At 45.4% G+C, this 22,268-nt stretch overlaps 1 protein-coding gene and 1 long non-coding RNA gene across 3 annotated transcripts in view; one reads left to right on the plus strand and one right to left on the minus strand.

Moving 5' to 3' along the window:
• Fbn1 (fibrillin 1) overlaps window positions 1–22,268 on the plus strand; it is a 205,558-nt gene that overhangs the window by 513 nt on the left and 182,777 nt on the right. Inside the window, exon 2 of one of the 2 annotated variants that reach the window (XM_048459620.3) lies at window positions 149–471. In XM_048459620.3, coding sequence (XP_048315577.2) covers window positions 308–471 — 164 coding nt within the window. In that variant the 5' untranslated portion in view covers window positions 149–307. Of the gene's footprint in view, window positions 1–148; window positions 472–22,268 lie in introns of those variants that run through there. The other variant, XM_085696419.2, reaches the window with a different exon arrangement.
• LOC125416583 (uncharacterized) lies at window positions 16,279–19,079 on the minus strand. Its single transcript, XR_007236939.3, has 2 exons — window positions 18,826–19,079; window positions 16,279–16,800 (listed from the first exon to the last, which is right to left on the minus strand). It is a non-coding gene; the product is annotated as an uncharacterized LOC125416583 (long non-coding RNA).

The raw sequence follows: 22,268 nt of genomic DNA on the forward strand, positions 1-22,268 counted from the left end.
GGGATCGAACGGTCCTCGCTCATCCCAGTAACTGCGCCACGCGCAGGCGGCGCGCGGGCTGGGCTCGGCAGTGGGGACTGCGAGCTCCAACATCCCAGAGACCTGAGTGTTTCCCCCCGCCCGCCTTGGGGACTTGTCTGTGTTGCAGGGCAAGGGCTGCCCGAAGTGGGAGCAGTGTCGGGAAAAGAAAACATTAAGAACCAGGCGAGGACACCGCTGCGGCGGGACAGCAGAACCAGCGGGACCCCGGAGGCTCGGGGCGCTGGAAGGCGCAGCGGCGACGGAGAGAGTGGCAGCCGGCGGCATCATGCGGCGAGGCCGGCTGCTGGAGGTCGCGCTGGCGTTCACCCTGCTCCTGGCGTCCTACACGAGCCACGGGGCGGACACTAATCTGGAGGCTGGGAATCCGAAGGAGACCAGAGCTAACCGAGCCAAGAGAAGAGGCGGCGGAGGACACGATGCGCTGAAAGGGTAAGGGAAGCGCTCGGCTGCTTCGATGTGCCTCCCCTCGCCCTTCTGGGGACTTTAAGATCCACAACAATTGACAGGGCCGGTAGAAGACCCTGGGTGAGACCTCCTGGGGAGATAGCCTAGAAGTGCCAAGGTTCTTTGGTCATCACCACTTGCTCAGATAAATCGCCTTGTTCCTGTCCCAAATGAGAGGTCCCGGCTGAAGGGAATCCTGGGCCATTGTTGAGGCAGATTTGGGGAGGCGAGAAGGGCTCCTTGTGGAAGAGAGGAGGAGCTGAAACCGGGAGAAAGGGAGAAGCCCACTGCTTTTGCTGCATCCCAGTTCCGGCAGTGTGCAGACAGAAGTGCTTTCCGTGTAGGGATCAGCTGTTTGGGAGGCAGCGAGGAAGGAAAGACTGGAGAGGCCAAAACAAGACTCCTGGTCAGGCTCATGAAAACCAGGGCTGTGCGCTCCCTTCCAGAAGTCTGCTTTGGAAGTCTGCAGGGCGAAGCTTTCTAAGCTCACAGAGCCCAGAGGCTCTGTAGAGCCGCTGCTGGAGTAACGTCGCTGTGGCTGGCCCTACAGGGTGTTGGTGTGGTGTCTACTTGGAAAACCCTTGTACCGCCAAATTCCCACGCCCCAGTGTTGTAGCAATTTAAATGGTTAAGGCTCGGCAGTTTCAGGAGCTGAAGGAAAGGGGAAATACAGTTCCTTTAAGGTTTTATTTTTTTTTTAACTCTTAAAAATGACAGTGCCTGAGAGTTCAATCCTCTACAGAAGTGGTAGGATGGAAATACATGCCACTCTTCTCTCCCTTGGAGGAACTTACTCAGTGATTCCAGGCAGTGCATATGTGAAGGTTTCTTGTCATTCTCAGGGCGTTTTTTTTTTTCCCTCGAGTGGTCTGTAACTTATGTAGCCCCGGATGACCCGATGAAGGAGTTCATTGGAATGTGTGTGTGTGTGTGTGTGTGTGTGTGTGTGTGTGTGTGTGTGTGAGAGAGAGAGAGAGAGAGAGAGAGAGAGAGAGAGAGAGAGAAAGAGAGAGAGAGAGAAGGGGGGGGGTCTGTTTTGTGTGTATGTAGTGAATCTTGTGTTTGTATGGCTTCAATACAAGAAGCAAAAGCGGAGTGTATGATGGTTTTTGAGTCCATGTCTGGATGAAGGGCTGAATGAGCATCACTGCTAAGTACTTAGGCTGTGGTAATGTGTGTGTGATTGCTTGATCTCAGAAAATAGCTCCCATCCATTCTAGCTTGACCTTTGTGGAAAACAGACCCAGAATTCCAACAACATTGGCAATAAAACCTACTGATCCTGACCAAGCAGCAGACAACGGTCACCCTGTGTGGAAGGCTTGTGGAGAGTTCAGTAAATGGGTGGAAAAACTGATTTTAACATATTCTCAAGAGGGCTTTGTTGGGGCCAGCATTTCTCCTTCAAACGTATGTTATTGCTGTGCAGTACCATCTTAGTGTCTATTGTGATGGATGGCATTGCTCATATATACACAACAAACGCATATATACAAGGCTGTGATTTTCATAACTCTTTTTTAACAATAGAACAGCCATCTAAATAGTAGGGCAGCCATTATGTGCATTCCTAGTTCTGACGTTATCTATAAAGTTTTCTGTGTCTATTTCTATGTATGGTTGTGGCAAAATAATTTTAAAGGATATACAATTTAAAGTATTTTCCTTCTACTTTTCAGACACCTCAATTATATCTTTTTGAGAAAAATTACATGCATATATACATAGTCACATATGCATTGCACATTTGCATGGTATATATGAACATATATGTGTGCACCTGTCTTTTTCACTATGTGCATGTGCTGTATATAATGTTGGCCTTTACTGTCTCTACATCTTCAGTGTATTCATCTGTTAACTTGTGTTCTCTTGGTTTGTAGAATCCCATGCTATGGTGGAGTAGGTTCCAAATGATGGCTCTTGAGATTATAATAAATATTTTACTATTAACAGCATCCTTCTGTATACTTGCATGTGTATGCATAAGATTATATATATGGCACAAAGTAATACAGGTAGAACTACTGGAGCAAAGTTTTCTTATGGATCCTCAGCACACTCATTCTGAAGCTGATTTTGAAACCTCTCCTTACTCACTGCCATTAGTCTCATGTGTTAAGTCTCACAGCCATGCTGTGCTGTGTAAGTCATCAGAAGAGCAGGCTGTGCACGGCATTTGCCCAGGTGTAACTTACAGCTTTTACATATGCTCACCCAAGTGTTGTCCAGTTCAGTTCAAAGCTAACCCTGACTATGCCGACACCTACTTGTTGTTTGGATGGACATGCTGGGCTTTGGATGTGGAGGTGGTTTGTAGCCCCCCGAGGCTCATGTGAGGCAGGGGCTTGATTTTGACACCTCACTGCTCAGTGTCTGTCATGGACTTTGACTTTTCCTCGGGTGGAACAGGTGCCGGACTTACATTCCTTCCCTGTCAGCTCCCTCTCTCTGCAGGCTGGGGGGCCTGTCTTCCCTCACGAGGCATACCACCTTCACTGGCTTCTCTCCTGCATCTCAGAGAAGGTGTTTTCTCCCTTTTTCTCTTCTTATGGGCAGCAAAAGTTGTTCCACTGTAGAACTTTAGGGATCCTAAAAATTTTCCCCAGATTTTGCTGTTTTCTTAGAGCAAGTTGCCAATTTCTGCTTTTACAGGAAATCCTCTATTTTTTTTTGAAATTTTAGAAAGATGGAATCAACGTGTTCCCCATTCATACTCAGCAAAAAGTATGTTTTTTCCTCAATTTTCCAGTGAAAATTTGCATATTTATTTATTTTTACATTCTGCTTATTTATGGCATGTGTGTGTGCAATACAATGTGTGTGTGTGTGTGTGTGTGTGTGTGTGTGTGTGTGTGTGTGTGTGTGTGTGTGTACAGGGGACCACTTGCAGGCATCCAGTCTCTCGCCCCACCAGCAGGTTCCGGGTATTGAACTCAGGTCGTCAGACTTGTTGGTAGGCATCTTTACCTTCTGAACCATCTCACTGGCCCCAAATTTGCAAGTTTAAAGATCACTCTCAAACCGTAACCATATGCAGTAGGGTTTTTCTCAGGGTGTGTGTAGTGTGTAGGGGTGGGTGGGTGGGAGGTGGCCGTTGCTTAACATGTGTGAAATGACTTGACACAAATTTTCAGCTTTAACTCTGCATTTCAGCTCATAAGATTTTTTTCTCAGCTAAATTTTCATGCTGTGATTAGTCGAAAAGTGGAAGACGGCTCAGCAATGCACATACTCACACCCTCACCACTACCACCGGTACCACCAGCAACACCTCCACCACCAGCACCAATAAACCAACTTTTAGTTAGAGAGCAATAGTTCTGTGTCCTTTCTTTATGATTGCCTTATTGCTCTAGCGCCCAAATAAGGAAATATTACAGTTTCATGTCAAATGGAAGCATTCCTGAAACTGGAATGCCTTTCCCCAAGTCTCCAGTAATAGGAGTGTGTCTCGTGTCCTCGCGGCCAGTTCCCGATTTTATAGGTTGCAGGTTGACAGGATGACGGGTTGATAGGCTGACAGGCTGACAGACTGATAGATTTATAGGTTGATAGCTGACAGGCTCGGGAGTCCCTTCGTGTTTTGCAAAGTTTGTTCCCCTTCTCAAGATACTTTTTGGTCTTTGTTTACATGTTTATTTTGTCCAGAGTTCTTATTACCAGAAAAACACATATGAAATGGTTCACAGCCTGGGTAGATTATGTGATGGCAAACCCCAGGGATTAATTTCAGAAGTCTCTCTTAACGGAATTTGCTGGGGAGAGCAGAGGCTTTGCGGAGCCCATCTGACTCACCCAGACAACTTGAGGACGCTTCTGAAGTCACAGTCTCCTAAGGACACACAGGGGAAGCCCCTGACAATGGCATCTTTTGTCTTCACATTAATGAAAAGAGGAAGCTAATAGATTGGAACACAATTTAAAAAACAGATTTTCTTAAACTGAGGTTTATGCAATCCCACATTTTAAATAAAAAGAAATGAGATATTTATTTGACTTTTTCATCTATGCCTTTTGGACAAAGCAATGAGAGTAAGCTGTGGATGATGTAAATGAATGAAACCCACATCAGCATAGAGTGTCGTGAGTCGATAATGGAAGGACAGACTTATCCTCAAGCTTACTTGGAATTTTAAATAATATTGAAAGATTCCTTTGTTAAAACACCATAGCATTCTACTCATAACCCATAACTACTCAAAATGCTAAACAATTAAAATATACATTCAAAACCAAATAGCTTACCCAAGACACTCTGGGGGCTTTGGCTTTGGTTTTCACTGTGAATGCTTTTTTGGAAGACAAGTAAACTATTTTAACAATTTCTTTGATTCTAGACACTGCCCAGCAAATGGGCTTACTTTAATAGCATTCTTTGAGAAAGCTGAAATCAATAACGTATCAAGCCTGTCATAGGTCTGTGCACATTTATTGTTTCCTGATTATTAAAACGTGATTGTCTCTTGTGCATGTGGGTGTACGTGTGTGGGGGTGCACAGGCACATGCATGGACATGTATATGGAGGTCAGAGGTTCACTTGGGGTGTCATTTCTCAGGAGCCATCCACCTTGCTTTGTGAAGCCCAGTTTCTCCCCAGGGTCTGATGTTTTCTGATTAGGCTGCGTCCACTGCCCAGTAAGCACCACAGAACTGTCTGTCTCTGCCTCCCAGTGCTGGGCTACAGATCTGTACTTCCTTTCTGGGCTTACAGGTATGCCCTGCCTGTCTGGGGTTACAGGTCTGCTCTGCCTGTCTGGGGTTACAGGTCGGCCCTGCCTGTCTGGGGTTACAGGTTGGCACTGCCTGTCTGGGCTTACAGGTCTGCTCTGCCTGTCTGGGTTACAGGTCTTCACTGCCTTTTTGGGGTTACAGGTCTGCTCTGCTTGTCTGAGTTACAGGTCTTCACTGCCTGTAGGGGGTTACAGGTCTGTCTCCTCTACCTGTCTGGGGTTAAGGTCTTCACTGTCTGTCTGCCTTCTAAGTTGGTGCTATGGATGGAACTGAAGTCCTCATCTTACGGTGAGAGCTATCTCCTTACCCACTGGACTCAATTTTCTTTCACACTAATTTGTATAATCACCAAAGAGGCAAGAGTCAAATTGCGAGTATTTTACCATTAAAATCATTAAATGTGTTTCAAAGAATCAGTTCTGGAGGCCTCAGTTGAAAATCAGTCTTTACTTAGTTAAGTGGAACACTAGAGATGTGTAGTGCATGGCTTGGAAGGGGCTTCATAATTTACAGGAGACCAAGAGTCATTAATGAAAAAGCAGCCAAAAGCACAGGGCCTGGTGTTAGGCTAAACATTTGTTGAGGGCGTGTCCTGCTACAGGCCGACAGAAGCACTGTTGGAAAGGATTGATTAGAAAAGATACCACAGTGCAAGTTCACTGGGTCTGCAGACTGTGGACCAAGCTGTGTTTGAGGATGAAGTTTTGTTGATGCGCAGCCTGGGCATCTGTGCACGTGTCACCCCACTGCTGCCTGTCTTCGCAGCACTGGAAGGAGTAGCTGTGACAGCCATGGTAGAACTTCTGCAATGCTAAAATATTTGCTGTATGGCCCTTTGCTGAGAGTTTCACAGCCTCTGGTTGTGCATTAAAATTGTGACTGTCCACTATCATTGAGAACCCCTCAAGGGTCCCCACTAGGTAGAAGATGCCTTGCGTATTTTATTTCTCTATGGATTCTTGGGAATTGGGCATAAGGTAGGTGTCAGTAGATGGTTGTGGATGGTCAGGTATAGATCAGTTTTGATGGACTGTCTGGGTAAGGTTTAATTATATACATTTGAAGTTGGAGGAATTGGAAATTTGACATAAAAGGGGAAAGATGAGGAAAAAAGACACAAGGTGAAGTGTTTGGGATGGTGGAACTTTGGGCACAGCAAGCAGGTTTGTGTTGTATGGATCTGACTGGCGTTGTTAAGTGTGGCCTGGGAGTTGACACCTTGTGAGCCTGAACAAACCGATGATGCTATTAAGGGCACAGAGGGATCAGCATAAACCTCGTGTTCCTGACAGTTGGGAAGAGTGGGGATGAGTAGAGCTCCCAGATGGGTCAGCCCCGTGTTACAGAGGCAGTGCTGTGAAAGCCCTGTGGTTAGTGCAGGGAGCTTAAGGAGAGTTGTGGGGCTCACAGGGAGAAGATGGTGGTCTGAGCAAAGGCAGAGGTGTTGATGATGAGGAGAAGGCTCAGTTGCCCCAGACACAACACAAATGGTACAACTGAACAGTTGGTAAGAAGAGACAAAGGAGAGGAGACTTCTAGATTGTTCCTACCTAAGATTTCTCACACATAAAGACATAATGGCCCATCTCCGAGAAAAGAACAGGACACAGGTCACCCTGGGCTACCTATTGTCAGGAGACACTGACTCTCATTCATGTTTTGACTATCTTTTGCTATGTAGGAAGTCACTTTGAACAGCTTTATGGTTTCCCAGTGCTGTGGGTCAGGAATTCAGAGACTCTTGTCTCTGCTCTTACAAGTGACTGTTGGCTGGGGTGTGCGATAGCAAGATGCTTTCATGGAAGTGTAGGCCTGACACCCTGTTCACCTTGGTGTGACTTATCTAAATAGAGAGAAATAAAGAAGTTTGACTCTGGTGAGGGTTTCTCAGGCTTTAATTATTTCTCATGTAGTCTCCTGCCTGGGACTTCCCCTTAAGATGAATGAAGCCATTAAGTATGTTTTTGTCAATGGGGAAGCTGGGTCCCTGATTCAGTTGGTAGGCCTTGTTCAAGGTTGGGTCTGTTGGAGTTGTCTCTTGGTGGCATGTTGGAACCCTGTGTCTTTAATGTAGCATGACTTAAATGGCTTCAGGCTTACTGGCTGGGCTTAAATGGGCTCACATAGAGGGTTGGAAGAGCTCCTTAGTTCCTTTCCTTGTGGTCACCTACTGACCTCCATCAGTGGCCTTTCTGCACGATCCCCCCAGAAACAAAGCCAGGCTCTTTATGCAGTGGTTCTGGATCTCCTATGAGCATGAAAATGGAAGCCATTCGATCCTGGAATTCCATGGCAGCTGCAGGCTGTCTTAGAGTTTTATTGCTGTGTGCAGACACCATGATCATGGCAACTCTTGTAAAGGAAAACATTTAATTGGGGCTGGCTTACAGTTTCCTGCCATCATTACAGGAAGCATGGCAGTGCACAGGCAGAAATGGTGCTGGAGAGGGAACTGAGAGTTCTACACCTTGATTTGTAGGCAGCAGAAGGAGTCTGCCACACTAGGTGTAGCTTGAGCATATAAGACCTCAAAGCCCACCTCCACAGTGACATGTTTCCTCCAATAAGACCACTCCTGCTCCAACAAGGCAACATCCCCTAATAGTGCCACTCCCTATGAACCAAGCATTCAAACACATGAATCTATGGGGGTCACTCCTACCTATTCAAACCATCACAAAGCTTTGCCCAGATTCAAGGCCATGGACAGATGCTGTCTTTGCAGGGTATGGAGGGTCACTCTTGTGATCACCATTGGAGAGTAGTGAACAGAGTGAAGCAATGGGCCTTTAGGGGGATAATCCAATATTTTAAGTTTAATTCCAGCTTGATCTAGTCTAACTTGCCTTGTTCTCTGTAGATGATGAAGATGCGAATGTGTCATTGTATTTGGTTGTGTGATGTTAGGAAGACATGCTAGCATGGTTCCTCTGGGTCAGTGTTTAAGAGCCGCACTCTCTCCTCACATGCTGTTCCCCACTGAAAGCACATGTGGCCATCCGAAGTGAGATGACAGTCAGCGACTGGATTCATTTACTCACGTAGATGCACTGTAAAGCCCAGACCCTTCTCCCTTTTCTTTAGAGTTGTAAAATTCAGTGCAAACTTTGATGTACAGCTACCTGGTTTACTAACTGAAGCATCCAGCATTTATTGTCCTTGCTTCTATATGGAACTTTACCTTCAATTTCTTTTGTCTTGCCTCATTTTTCTACATCTGCTGGGTAACCTGTCCCATTTTGTTTTGGTTGTGGAACCAGGGGGTGTAAACAATAGCCAACAATAGGTCTGAGGTTGCCAGTGGAGCTGACGTTGTCAAGGGGGCTGAACTGTCCCCTGCTTGTCCGAGAGGAGCGCCACATTGCCACAGAAGAAAGCCAGATCATGGCTGCCGTCAGGCGTGGGTTGTGCCAATTCCACTCTATAGCAAATTTGGCTTTAAGTTTCCCGTGACTTTGCAACTTTCTCAACTAAGTGGTATTTTTGTTTGAAGTTATCACTAAGTCTGTTTACTCAGCCCCCTCAGAGCAGAAGCGGGAAAGGAAAATTCCCCATCTCCACCATTTTCAGCCAGAAATGTATTCCAGACAGAGCAGGCAGGGTGGGAGAACTGCCCCCTTAGACAAGTGATTTGGGTCAGTGTTTGAAGGGCTGTGAATTCCTAGACCATCAGTCATACTTACATTCAAATATACACATCTAATTCCAAATATAGTACCGCCATTTATGACACTGGTGTCGGGAGACAGGATTTATGTCAGCCCTATGGATACACTGGGTCTGTTGTTAAACTTTATGGCAATCTCTATATTAATACAGAGCTGATTCACAGGGATGATTTTCTTTTTTGTTTTTGCCTCTTCCTCATCACCCTCTTTGTTCCTCTACCCTTCCCTCTTTCATCCTTTCCCTTTTTCGAAAGACAAAGTACCACTCTGTGGTCCAGGCTGCCTTTGAACTCATGACCCTCCTGCATTGGCTTTGCCAGGCCAAGTGTATGGTGACAAGCTTGTAATCCTAGGCAGAGGCCAAAGACAACAGCAACAAAGGGAGCAGACTAAAACCAGCCCAGGGCTGGGATGGCAGGCACTGCCTCTGAACTGGATCTGCCTTTCCTTTGACACCATCGTGTCTGCATTGCCGTCCCCCCTTCTCTTCTTTTAAAAGGAACCGTAATTCCAGCTACAGATAAAACAGAGCAGATGGAAATATAAATGCATCCTAAGTAATGAGGAAGTCTATTTGCGTGGGAGACTTGGAATCTTCCAGAAGAAAAATACAAGCGAGGTTTTGTTATAGGAGGGAAGAAGAAAAGCTGAGGGAGGCTAGAGGAGAAGGTTCTGGAATAAAATCCTCTCAGCCAAGAGCTGGGCCTGACCAGAACAGGTGCTGACACCACAGACAACTTCCTCACTCCTGGCAGTGACGTGTGGTGGCCTTCAGCCTTTTGAGGGTTTCCATGCAAGTATCCAGAGAGATGCAGTGGGAAGGCAGGCTTGACCATCACCTAATCATCACCTGTGAGTGTGGTGCTGTGTAAATAGTGCTGTGGGCAGCGGCTAATGTCCACAGCTAGCTGTGCCCTCTCACTGTTGACTTATAAGATTGCATGGCCAGACCCCAATAGGATTATGTCTGTGTGAAAACCTTTAAAAGCGTTTATTTTTAATCATGTGTGTACAGATGTGGCTGTGTACACGGGAGTGCAGGTGCCTAAGGAGTTCAGAAGAGGGCATCAGATCCCATGAGTCACACAACACGGGTGTGGGGAAATAAACTCAGATCTCTGTAATAGGTGCTGCTGTGTTGACTCTCCAGCCCCTTTGGGAATACCTTTAAAGGCTTTCTTGGTGGCATTCGTGAGAAACGTGTTTCCAAGTGAGTTATAGGGAGATGGATTTGAGAAGCTTTTAGATGCTAACCAAGACCCAAAGAAAAAAGGGACCATTAAAAAGGGATCATGGTACATATTTTCTTCTTTATTTCATAGCTATAGAAGTCACAGAGGGACAGATCTGGTTTAAGTAGAAGCATGGTGTTGGGTAGTGCACATGTCTCTCTGTGTTCAAGTTCTGGAGGGCTGACTGGTGTCTTCAAGTCTTCTAACATTCTAGGTATAAGATAATCTTTGACATAGTAAGTAAGCATGCCACTTCTCTTACTTCTCTTCTTTTCTTTCCCTGCCCCCTCTCTCCTTTCCCCACCTCTCCTATGTTTCTGAAAACATGGTCTCACTATGTAGACTAAGCTGACCTTGAACTTACTATATAGACTAGGCTAGTGCCTCCCAAGTGATGAGATTGTAAGTGTGTGACACTGTGTCCAACTGTGCTTGAGTCCTTTCTCCCCCTCTCCTTCCCTCCCTCCGTCTGTCCGTCCGTCCGCCCCTCCCTCCCTCCCTCCCTCCCTTCCTGTGCTCTTGGGCAGTGTGATCAGTGTCTCATTAGGTGATATTTGGTGGGACAGTTCGAGGCAGTAGGTTGTAGATATTTACTTTTACCCGTCCATCAGTGAAAGGATCCCTTCAGTAGTCTTGGGAGGAATAAGGACTTCTAAAGGGGCCTAATTTAATAAAGATATCAAGGAGAGAGTTTGGCAAAGGTAGGAGTCCTCTTTGGGAGTCTAAGGAGAGCTTCGCTGCTCTGTGTCCTCACCATACCCTTATACTTCTGACAGGCGAGGGATCTGGAGATCTGGCTTGGGCTAAGACAATTCTGGGTCAGAGTTAAGCATAATCTTGTCCTTGATAACTTGGTACACTCAGTTATCCAGTATACTTACTGATCTATGCACTTAGATTCTTTGAGATAAATATGCCAAGATGAAAACATTCCCTTGAATTCTTGCATTTTCTTCTATAGCCCCCATAATTTTGGGGCACACCTGCTTAATTGTAATGACAATTTTACCAAGCGTTAGCTGTGTTTGAGTTGGACTGAATCCTTCGCTCATGGAATGAACATACTTCCCAAGCCATTGTTAGTAGTCTTTCCTTCTCAATGACTCTGGGCAGACCTACCATTTGGAATATCTTTCTCTATGTTTATGGGTAAAGTCAGAGTTGATGTGGGCAAGTGCCAGGCAAGGGGAGCATTGACATCCACCCTTCAAGTCCACAAGTCGTTTTTAATCTCCCACGGACCGCTGCTGTTTCACACCCGAGAGTTTAGGCCACTGACCCCAAGTTTGCAAATTGTATATCCCATTACCACCCTGTGAGCTCTCTCCTCCCCAGGGCCACACAGTTGACGTTTTAGCTGGAATCCGAGAAAGTGTCTGAACATTTCCTGCAGAGTTGGCTAGGAGTGATTTGGCAGCTCAGCCATAAAACCCCAGAGCTGGTGGCTGGGGGGGGCTATGCTATAATTACCTCACACTGTTTCCTGTTTGAGCCTGGTTGTGGGTAATGGGGTGGAGTGGTATTGCTTGTGGGACTATATTTTCAAAGATAGACGAGTCACTTTCAATGAACACTAATCACCCTTGGCCATGCTTGCAGGGAGGCTTGGGAATGTGGGGATAGACAGGCTGGGGTCAGATCCTGGCTCCACCACCTACTGGGAAGAAACCTCAGACAAGTGTCCTGACCTCTGAAAGCCTCATTTATTACCTTGTAAACAAGATTATAGCACACACCTTTTTGTGTTGTCCCAAGATTTAATGACACAGTGCAGGCCACATTCCTGGTACAGTGCCTGGTGTCTGTGTGGTGATGAGGGCAGATAGAACGCTATCTATCATAGGTAACCAAATGACAATCGACATTTGTTTTAAAAAAAATCAAAAATATGAAAGCAAATATGAGTATTTTCTGTGCTTCATTAACTTCTAGGAGAAAAACGAACTGAAAATAAAATAAGTATTTCCTTTAAATTTTTGATTTTTTTCCCAGGTCTCTTACAAGAATTTGTAAATCATTTTATCTTTTTATAAGCAATCTAGATATGGTTGAACCTTTGGATGCAAGACTCAAGGTGTATTGGAGCTCAGACTGGCTCATCTTCTCATTTGTGTTTTTCCTTGAAAAAAAAATTACACCTTCTCACTCACTGAAGTGTCAGGAAACTTACTGGGAACTCCTTGCTGATAGTTCCCTCCTTCACATTTTATATTCCCTATGACTGTAAACTATGACTTCTTCCAGGTACAGAAAAGTCAAAATCCATCCCGTATAGGCGTAACACAGACCCATGTCTTTCCCTTCAAATGCATTTTTTTTAAATAAATGGATTCTTCATTAAGAAAGATGGAGGATGCACATGAGAATGAGGCATGGCCGACCTGCTTTAGGGCTTGCGCAGGTTTGTTCTTGTGTTCCCCCTCTGCTCAGCATCGTTCTCACCTCTTGGCTGTGGGATAGCTGAGGTTCATAGAGATGCAGGTTCGCTCTGGTCAGTTGTTTGAGATGATTGGCTTGGACTCTTGTCATTTCCCGACTTGGTCTTTGTCCTGCTCAGGAATAGTGAGGCACATAACAGGTACAAAAGGTTTGCTAAGGAAACAAGTGAGGAACTTGTGATTTGTCAACGACTGTGGCAGTCAGGATGGACCAGGTGATCCCACAAAGTGGCCATTTAGCTTTTCAATGTGCAGAATTTCAGGTTTGTACAAAACTAGGGAGGAAGACGCAGTGACATCTTAGCTTTGCATTTATCAATTACAGTCAGTCTTTGGCTGGTTTGGGTATCTACGTTGACATAGAGGCCAGTGACCGACCTCACGTGCCATTCATAAGATGCATCCACCCCTTTAATTTTATTAAATTGAGATCTCTCACTGCCCTCAAACTTGCAAAGTGGCCTCGGCTGGCTAGCCAACAAGCCCCAGGGACCTTTCTATGTGCTCCCCAGCTCTGGGGTTATGAAAACACACCACTCTGCCTGGCCTCTAAAGCAGATACTGGGGATCCAACAAGGTCTCCACGTTCCCATGCAAGCATTTTATAGACAGTGCTCTTTCTATGCCTACCAAAATTCTTATAAATATTCAAACCTGTAAAAGATGAGCCTTCCTCAAGAATACAATACCAATATCATATGTAATATTAGTTTTTAAATATTATATCTCATGAGTTATTTTTTCTTGTTTTTTGAGACAAGGTTTTTCTGTAGATTTGGAGCCTGTCCTGGAACTAGCTCTTGTAGACCAGGCTGGCTTCGAACTCACAGAGATCCACCTGCCTCTGCCTCCTGAGTGCTGGGAATAAAGGCATGCGCCTGACATATCACTTAGCTGTTAAAGGCTAGGCTCACAACCAAAAATATCTCATGAGTTTTAAAATCTCCTTAATTAAGTCATTTATTTTATAGTTGATTAAAATTGGGATCTAAATAAAGTTCATATTTTATAACTGGTTCATGCATCCCTTATGTGTTTTTTAAAATGTACGTTGGCTCTCTCTTTCTCATTTTTCCTCAATAATCTCCTTATAGGAGAAAGTGGCAGCAGTAGGGCTGCTTCCATTGCCGTCCTGCTGGCCTGTATTGGTAATCTGCAAAGAAGGAATTGAAATGTTCTTATTCTGCATTCTCTGTCAATCAAATGCTCTAAAGCTTGTAAAGTGGTTTTGAATGTACACCCAAGGTGCAGAGCCCGCCAAGTTTCCTTTTTCTGATCCATGACCCTGAGGGGTGTAGAAAAATCACAAAATATGGAATAGCAAGGATTGGCTATCACGAGGCTGAAGATTGTGGGAACCTGACATTGAGGGGCAAATGAAAGGAGCCAATTCTGTAGGGTCTATTCCCTAAGCAGAATCCCTCAGTTCCTTGGTCTGCTATGGCTGTTAAAATGGAAACAATGTTTTATTTTATTTTAAAATCAGTTAATTTTGAGACAGGGTCTTGCCATGTAGTTCGGGGGGGACCTGAGTCATCTGAGTACAATATGTAACCCAGGCTGTACTCAGACTCATGGTAGTCCTCCTGCCTCGGATCTTGACTACTGCGATTACAGATGTGTGCCACCACCCTGGTTTATTTTTATTTCAAGAGAAGGATTCATGCAAGGACCCTATAAAGAGTTAGTAGCCGTTTTTCACCACGGTTAGAAAGAAGAGGTTTTTAGCTTAAGTTTTATTCAGTATCCAGAAGGAAATGCTTATATCCTCATTTCAGTATTTCTGCTTCAGAAGTTGTGATGGTTTGAATAAAAATGGCCCCCGTAGCCCCATAGGGAGTGGCACTATTAGGAGATGTGGCCTTGTTGGAGGAAGTATGCCACTGAGGGTGGGCTTTGAGGTCTCAGATGCTCAAGCCGGACCCAGGGATTCACTGCCTTCCTGCTGTCTGCCAATCCGGATGTAGAACTCTCAGCTACCTCTCCAGCACCATGTCTGCCTGTGTGCTGCCATGTTTCCTGCCGTGAAGATAAGGGATGGAACCTCTGAAATGCAAGCCAGCGCCATGTGTCCCGGCCCTGGCAACTGTGGAGGCCAATGCTGCTATCACCTAGGTGAAAGAAAACTTCCATGTTGGATTTTAGGAGAGATCTGTGATACTGGGAGTAGGAAGGGACTCTGGTTTCTTATGAAATGGGCCACCGCAACTTCATGAGGCCTGCTGTGTTCCTAAGCAAGGTTAGATACGTCGCTGGAAGGTGCCTGCAGTTGCTTTTCTAAAGGCAAGTTCAACTCAATGCTCAGGTGGATGTCAGTATGCATTTTGGAACCAGCTGAGAGCAGGTTTCGAAACATTCTATTCCTTCAGAACCATTCTATTGCCTTCTACCTACCCAGACACTTGTTGCATGTTCCTCCAACCCTAACCATCTGAGAGCTAGCTAACATTTTCATCACGGGAGCTGGCCCTGTACTCACCCTGCAGGGACCGTGTTAGTAACAGAAATATGGATCTATTTCCTTCACACCACCCCCTCCCCAATATACACCGTATAATCAGCCTAAAAAGAAGTGGTTTTCATTTGTTTGGTTTTGCAGACCTAGTAAAAGAAAATCTGAACACAAAACTGTTGCAGCAATTAGTGAAAAGCAAGACACTTCATCTTTGGGTGATGAGAGAAACATCTTTCTTCTTCTCGCTCCCAAACTCTTTCGCCCTAGTCTGCCAATGTTTTATTCTTAAATTCTTTTGCCTTTTACTTGGGGATTTAAGTTTCCATCGTGTAGCCTTTAACACAAAGTTATGGCCTTAGTCTAATTTTTCCTCTTTCTCATCTGCAAATGAGCAGGGCAGTGTGTTTTCCTGATATGGTTTTAGGGAAAAACTCACTTTGTAAGTTATAATGTTTTCTAAAATTTGCTAATTACTGTTTTTATTTTGTAACATGACATGACAGGAACTGGATAGATTACTAATTCAATCAAATGTACACTCCCTTTCTTGTTTTTTTTCATATGTGTATATGTAAATGATCACAACTTTACTTTTAATTGCAAGGGTAAGGAAAGAACTGTCAAGTTTTAGAGTATAACAGTATCAACAACAAAATAGTTGTGCCAACTGTGTGCTCCTTGAGACCCAGGTGGCCAAGCTCTGCCCTACAGAAACAGGAAGTCCCAAGATCAGACCCAGAATCCCACCAATTCCCTGAGCTCGCCCCAAGAGCAGGCCCCAGAATCCCTTCAATTCCTGCCTGAGTTTGCCACAAGATCAGGCCCCAGAATCCCACTAATCCCTGAACTTGACCCAAGATCAGGCCCTAGCATCCCACCAATCCCAGGTCACCCTGGGGTTGGTTATAAGATCATGAAGGATTATAAGAAGCCCAATAGAAACCTTCCTCCTGCTCGGTTCCCTGCTGCTCTCTCCTGAGCGAAGGCAGCCACCCTCTTGCGTCTTTCCCAATAAATCTCATGTGAGGTTTGTCGTGTGGTGTGGTATTCCTTGACTCCCAATGTCAGGATATCTTTCCCTTCAGAGCTGTAACACTTGCACTACCTGTGAGCCTTTTTCTAACTTCGTCTGACTCTTTAGACACTCAGTGTTTACCAACGACATTGCTAAAGTTCCCTCCTTGGGGGATATGTGAACATCGAGCCTTGCCCCGCTTTCCCTCGGGTTCTAAGAACAAACCGAAGCTCCATTCCACTGCAGCTCGCCTTGGGGAACCAATATATTTATTGAGCTTATTTACAGATCAAGGGCGAGGGACTTCTGACAGCAACACGGGTGACCCCAGAGCAGCTGCACCCAGCACGGGGATGGCTTTTCTCAGGCAGCACACATAGAGTCCTTTCCCGGGGTCTGCCCCAGCCTGTGTTCTCTAGGCTCATGGGTTGACATGGCCGAGCTTCCTCCAGGCTCTCTGCTGCGGAATGTTTCCCACAAAACATTTTAAGTTGTGACTAGGAATTCCCAGGTCCATTCACAATGGTCTATTTAGCTGGTAAAGAAGCAGAGAGCCTGCTCGTTGTCTAGTTGGGGACCAAACCACCACCTCTTCCCACCGTTTCTGTTGGAAAGGCTGTTCCAACCTTCAGATACCAATGGATGGAAATAAAGTTCCAGAGCCCTACCTGTCATCCTCAGGAGGTACCAGCATTCAGAACTAAAGTTCGGGGTCATCTTATACTCCCGTAATCTTCGCTTCCTCTAACCTGGCCTCATTGGCTGCTTTCCCTGTGGTGACAAGAACACGCAGGTATATCATTTCCTTGGACAGAACTCTTGGTTGTGAGAATTCTGGTTTGCCCTAATCCCCCAGTTCAAGTATGAGAGATAACAAGGAGGAGGGAACGGGCAACTTCACGTGCTACCCCGTCCCTTCAGGGCTCCCACTAACCCTCTTTGTTTATCTCATGGTTTCAGTCATTTCTGCGGTTTCATCTACCATTTGGATAAGTATTATGTAGCTTTGGCTTCCGTAGTGGAAGCAAACATCCAATGAGTTTGTTACGGTCAACCTTGAGCTCAGTGGGTGAAGTCCAGGGTCATGGGACTCTGGAAAGTAGCTCCCCATGCTTTCATGATGCTACTGATCGACTCTCCTCAGAGATTTGACAGATACAACTTTGACACTGCCTGCTTTTCTGTTTTATAGGCAAGCTTTCCTTACCCAAGGGCTAACTAGTTCCTACTTTGGGGCTGAAACTCCTCTGTCTGTGTTCTTGATGTGAGCTCCGTTCCCATGTCCAGAGACAAATCCCCACTCCTGAGTATAGGCCCCAGAGGACAGCAAAGGTACTGCTTGCTGCCTGGACTTCAGGGGAGACTCAGGTGACCCAGACATTCGAGCAGAGGCCTGTGCTCTCGAGAGAATTTATTCCAGAGTACCAGACAGAAAGCGCTCAGGGCCTCAGAGGAACCAGGACTTGCCACACCCAGGGCCGTTCTCTAAACATCTGGGCTGCTGCATTTCACAGTCCGGCTTCGTGTTTCCTGTTATAATGAACCGCGGGGAATTTTGAGCTTTAAGTTCTTCCTTTCGATCCCCCAAGAAAAACACTTGCATATGGATGTTCCAATCACTCGAGAGAGAGGTTCTAAAAGGATTGAAATTTGCTGTCCCAGGTTTGTGGTCTCCCAGGTTTGGAGAGTTGTTTCTGCGTCCTCACCTTCCAGGGCCATCTGGGCCAGGAGTGAGGACATGTGTGTGTGTTCCCTGGGAATAGCGTCTTGCCTCTAAGGGCATATTCATCGCAGTCAATGAACAAGTACTCATGCATAGCTGCTTACTCTGACTCCATCTTCAGTTCTTTCCCTTGCCTTTTGCCTAATTATCCTCTCTATTCCTGCTCCAATCACAGGGCTCCCATCACGCATTACATCATACATCTCGTCAGTGTGGCTTTTTAAGTCACAGGGAATTTCTCAGCTTTCTCTTGTTTGTAACGACCATGGTAGCACTGAGGATGGATGGCCAGGTGTTTCACAGAATGCCCCTTATTTGGAATTCTTTCATGATGTTGGTCATGATTAGCACGGATGTGTCGGGGTGGGGCAGGAATGAAAGCACAGAGCTGGTTTCAACCTCCATCACACCACTGAACGGCTTTGGGGGCAAAGTACTGACTTGATCGTCCTGTATCTGATATTTTCAAGGTGGCAAACTTGCTGACTGAACAAGAAGGTGAGGCACTGGTGTGGTCTTGAATTTAGCAAGTTCAAGGTGGTAACAAAACATTGCATTCTAAACGGAGACTAAGGAGAAAAGAAAAGGATGGGGCGAAAGAGAAAGAGAGAGGGAGGCAGAAGTGGAAGGAAGGAAGGAAGGGAAGTGAAGGGAAGGAAGGGAAGAAAGAAAGGAAGGAAGGAAGGGAGGGAGGGAGGGATGGATGGAGGGAGGGAGGGAAGGGAAGAGAAGGGAGGGAGGGAGGGAGGGAGGGAGGGAGGGAAGGGAAGGGAAGGGAAGGGAGGGAGGGAGGGAAGGGAAGGGAGGGAAGGAGGGAGGGAGGGAGGAAGGAAGGAAGGAAGGAAGGAAGGAGGAAGGAGAAAAAGACACCAGCCCATAGTTTGGGGAGGGAAGCCGCTGAAGCGGCTAGTTGACTGGTGCCAGAGAAAGCAAGTAGGCAGACAAAGGTTTCGAAAACCAGAGCATGAAATATTCTTCCTGTTTATCTTTAGATGGTTTTAGAATAGTATTTTTGATGATTTTTGTTAATAAAAGGCTCTTGAAATAAATTAGAGAGGTAGGTTGGCTTGTACCTTCAAAGTAGGAAATCAGGACGGCCCGTGCCCTGGGTAGTGTTGCCACAGACAAACCGGAAGTGCGTCTCTGATCCCGCGTGTCTGGCTGGGGCCTGAGGCGGTCATGGAAGCTGCTTCCATTACTCACAGTGTTGTGACTGGCAGATGGGCTGGAACAGTTACATGTGGTATTCACATCACTGCAGACTTGACCTCTGCCTTCGGCAGAATCAGGATAAAGGTGTTAAAATAACAGAGGGAGGCCGTTGCGATGTGAGGAGCACGCTGGGCCGCGTGCTTCAGGATGCGCAGTTGACTATAGGGAGAACCGCTTCCGGCATTTTTATTGGTCCACGATCTAGGACAGTTCCGAGAGTGAGAGGCTCTACCTCTGGAACTGTACGATATTAAGATATGACCTTGGCACATGTCACGTGGGTCCTGGGCACCCTTTGTTACATGACAGCATAGATTTCTGGACCCTTCTTTGTGTTTATACTCAGTGGGTTCAATTGTAGCTTTTCTTTAGAGGTCAAAACAGCTTGCAACTTGTGGCACAGAGTCAGCCTCATTTGCCCTTACCTTAAGCAAGTATTTAATTGCTGCACAGGCTGGGAAACTCTTACATGAAATAAAAGCCCTCTGACTTTGTTTTTATTACACCAACCCTATTTGGAAAAGGCTTTGCACTTAGGAGAGGAAGCAGAAAGGCTATCTTGCTGTTCGACCAGGCCAAACTTGCAGAAGTGGGTTCTGGCTAGAGGAATGCGAACATCTGCAGACATCTTGCACAGAGGCCAATTCCTGCAGTGATGTGGTCAGACGTGGTAGAGCCCAGCTGTTTGCTCTACTGAGAGACGCTTTAGTTAGCCCACACAGCCTCCAAGTGCTGCGTCTGAACTGGCTCCAACAGCAAGCCTGCGGAGGCTCACCGTCCCCCAGAGCGATGGAGCTGGGTGGGAGAGAAGAACCATTCTTTCAAAAAGCATCACAGTGATGAGGAAGAGCAAATGCATACTCCCGTCTTACTCAAGAATACAGGCACACACTAGCTTATCCCTTATCTCTAGTCCATCAGTAGACATGTGTGATTTTTATTATCTATGTCGCCACATGAGCCATTGAGCAGAGTATCATCTTCCTTTCTGATTACATCGGTGCCCTAATTTGCTGTTTAAGAGAATGGACTCAACCGCAGACTTTCCGAGTGCGTTTCTAAGACCCGGGACTTTGGTAGTTGGCTTAACCTTCCTGAGGCCCTAATTTCCTCAGAGCGGAAGATACTAGCAACAGTGTTCACCTCAAAGAGTTGCTACAAATGTGAAACAGAAGAACAGAATCCTAACTTTTAAGTGGAAAGTTCTGTTCCCCCTGAATTTGGATTCTTCTTAACTTGCCAAAGTCTGCTGCCACCTGCACAGAACAGTTTGCTGTGATGTTTAAGGAGCAGCAAGTCAGTAGAGGGGGTGATGAGAAGAAAAGGTCGTGTGTGTGCTATACTCGCAGTTACACAACAGTAACTTCATTAAGAATCTATTTTCTTTGTAAATGCTGTTTGTGCTGAAATCTTAGCGTAATAACCTTTATAATGAAAACAGCTCAGTGTGCCTCCTTTGAGTTTTACATGTCTTCCTGCCTTCCAACTGAAACAAGACATTTGTTTCTAGATTAGAGCACCCCCCCCTTTTCAATGTGCAAGTAGAACAAATTTTACCCAGCATGTTTAAGACATTTCTGTTAGTTCACAAGTCTCCAGACTGAAATCGCAGGGAAGAAAGTGTGTAACTCTAATGCTCTCTGTTTAGCCATACAAAGGAGAATCAGATTAAACACTGTTATTGGCTAGGCGGTAATGGATCATGCCTTTAATCCCAGCACTTGGGAGGCAGAGGCAGGCCAATCTCTAGTTTGAGGCTAGCCTGGTCTACAAAGCAAGTTCCAGGACAACCAGGGCTACAAAGAGAAACCCTATCTTGAAAAAACAAAATTAAAAAAACAATAACAAACAAAACATAAGAAAGAAAGAAAAAGATCAAGTTATAAAATAAAAAGTCAAAATGTGAATTAAGCCGACCACACTCCAAAGTAATGCAGATTTTGAAGGAGGTGTGGTAAAATGTGTGATGCTCTGATGAAAGAGCCTGGAGAAGGGAGCAGATTCTCCCCCTTCTAACAAATTGGAGAATGTCCTGCTGAGAGGTGACTGCAGTCATAGTTTTACAAGTAACGATAACTTATCTTAAAGACGAGGGTCAGATTATTAGTGGAACATTTAAGATTCTAAGCATGAGTGGTGGCGTAAGGGCGGTAAGTACGTGAGGAAGCGAACCGTCTCAGTATACCTGTGCTGCTATGTCTGCCTCATCAGCTGTGGATTCTTACAGTGAAGTACCACAGCCTAGCTCATCGAGAGATGCAGACTTCATCTCCCTCTGCTTCCCTTCTTTTGGTGTGGTGATTTGGTATTTTTTTTGTGTGTGTGTGGAGGGGGAGAGGATCTCACTGTGTAGCCCTTGCTGGTCTGGTCCTGTGTAGACCAGGCTGGCTTCAGGAGTGTAACTTTGTCAGTTGTTTTTAAAAACTACATAATATTCTTAGCACCTGTGCTTCCTGGGTCAGTTGTACCCATTTCTATACCGTTCCTTCCAATTTGTTCCCAAATTCATGCCAACCATGCCATTATTCATTTATTCATTGTTTATTTGTTTATGTGTTTATTTAGTATTAAACAAATTTAACGCGTCTGTGAGTGTATTTGTGGCGTATCTGTCTGTGTGCATGTGTGTGGTTATACCCAGCTTTTTGTGCGGATCTGAAATCAACTCCTCATCCTTGAATGCTAAGAACACTTCCCCGCTGGTTCTCCCCCCAGCTCTGTGAAGACTTAGAACACTCACTCCCTGTTTTGTAACTGTGGTAAATTCTGTAGTCCTCCATGATGTTGCTGATAGAATAATTCTAAATATAGAATTACAATAATGTTCACAGCACTAAAAGTTTTTGATACCTTGGGGGGAAATATCTTTTGAATGTCTTGCTTTGGAGGACCAAAATGACTGGCCCTGGATCTTTTCCATTACACCATTTTCACCAAGTTATGTGTGATGCTACTCCATAAATGGACTCATCTATGTCAGACAGTCCTGGTTTTTACTTAAAACAAAACAAAACAAAACAAAAAAAAACCCACAGTACCTTTAACCACTGGGTACCCTGTAAAGGCTCAGGGGGCTTGAGTGAAGCAATCCCAGGATTTGGTTTTAGGGCTGGACTGGATCCAGTAGAGCTGTTGTAATGGGTGTTGATGGGGAAGGGGTGAGGCAACTGAGTTTGGCTGGCATGTCATTTTAAATGGATAGCATTTAGAATGTTTGAGCCCCCTCCCTGCATCCCTGTATCCTATTTTCCTATACATTTTTTCCCTCAAACTTTTACTTGCTTAGAATGTTCTACCTACTGAG

The sequence above is a fragment of the Myodes glareolus genome, chromosome 10 (genome assembly GCF_982192425.1).
Source record: "Myodes glareolus chromosome 10, mMyoGla1.1, whole genome shotgun sequence".
In the NCBI taxonomy this organism is placed as follows: Eukaryota; Metazoa; Chordata; class Mammalia; order Rodentia; family Cricetidae; genus Myodes; species Myodes glareolus.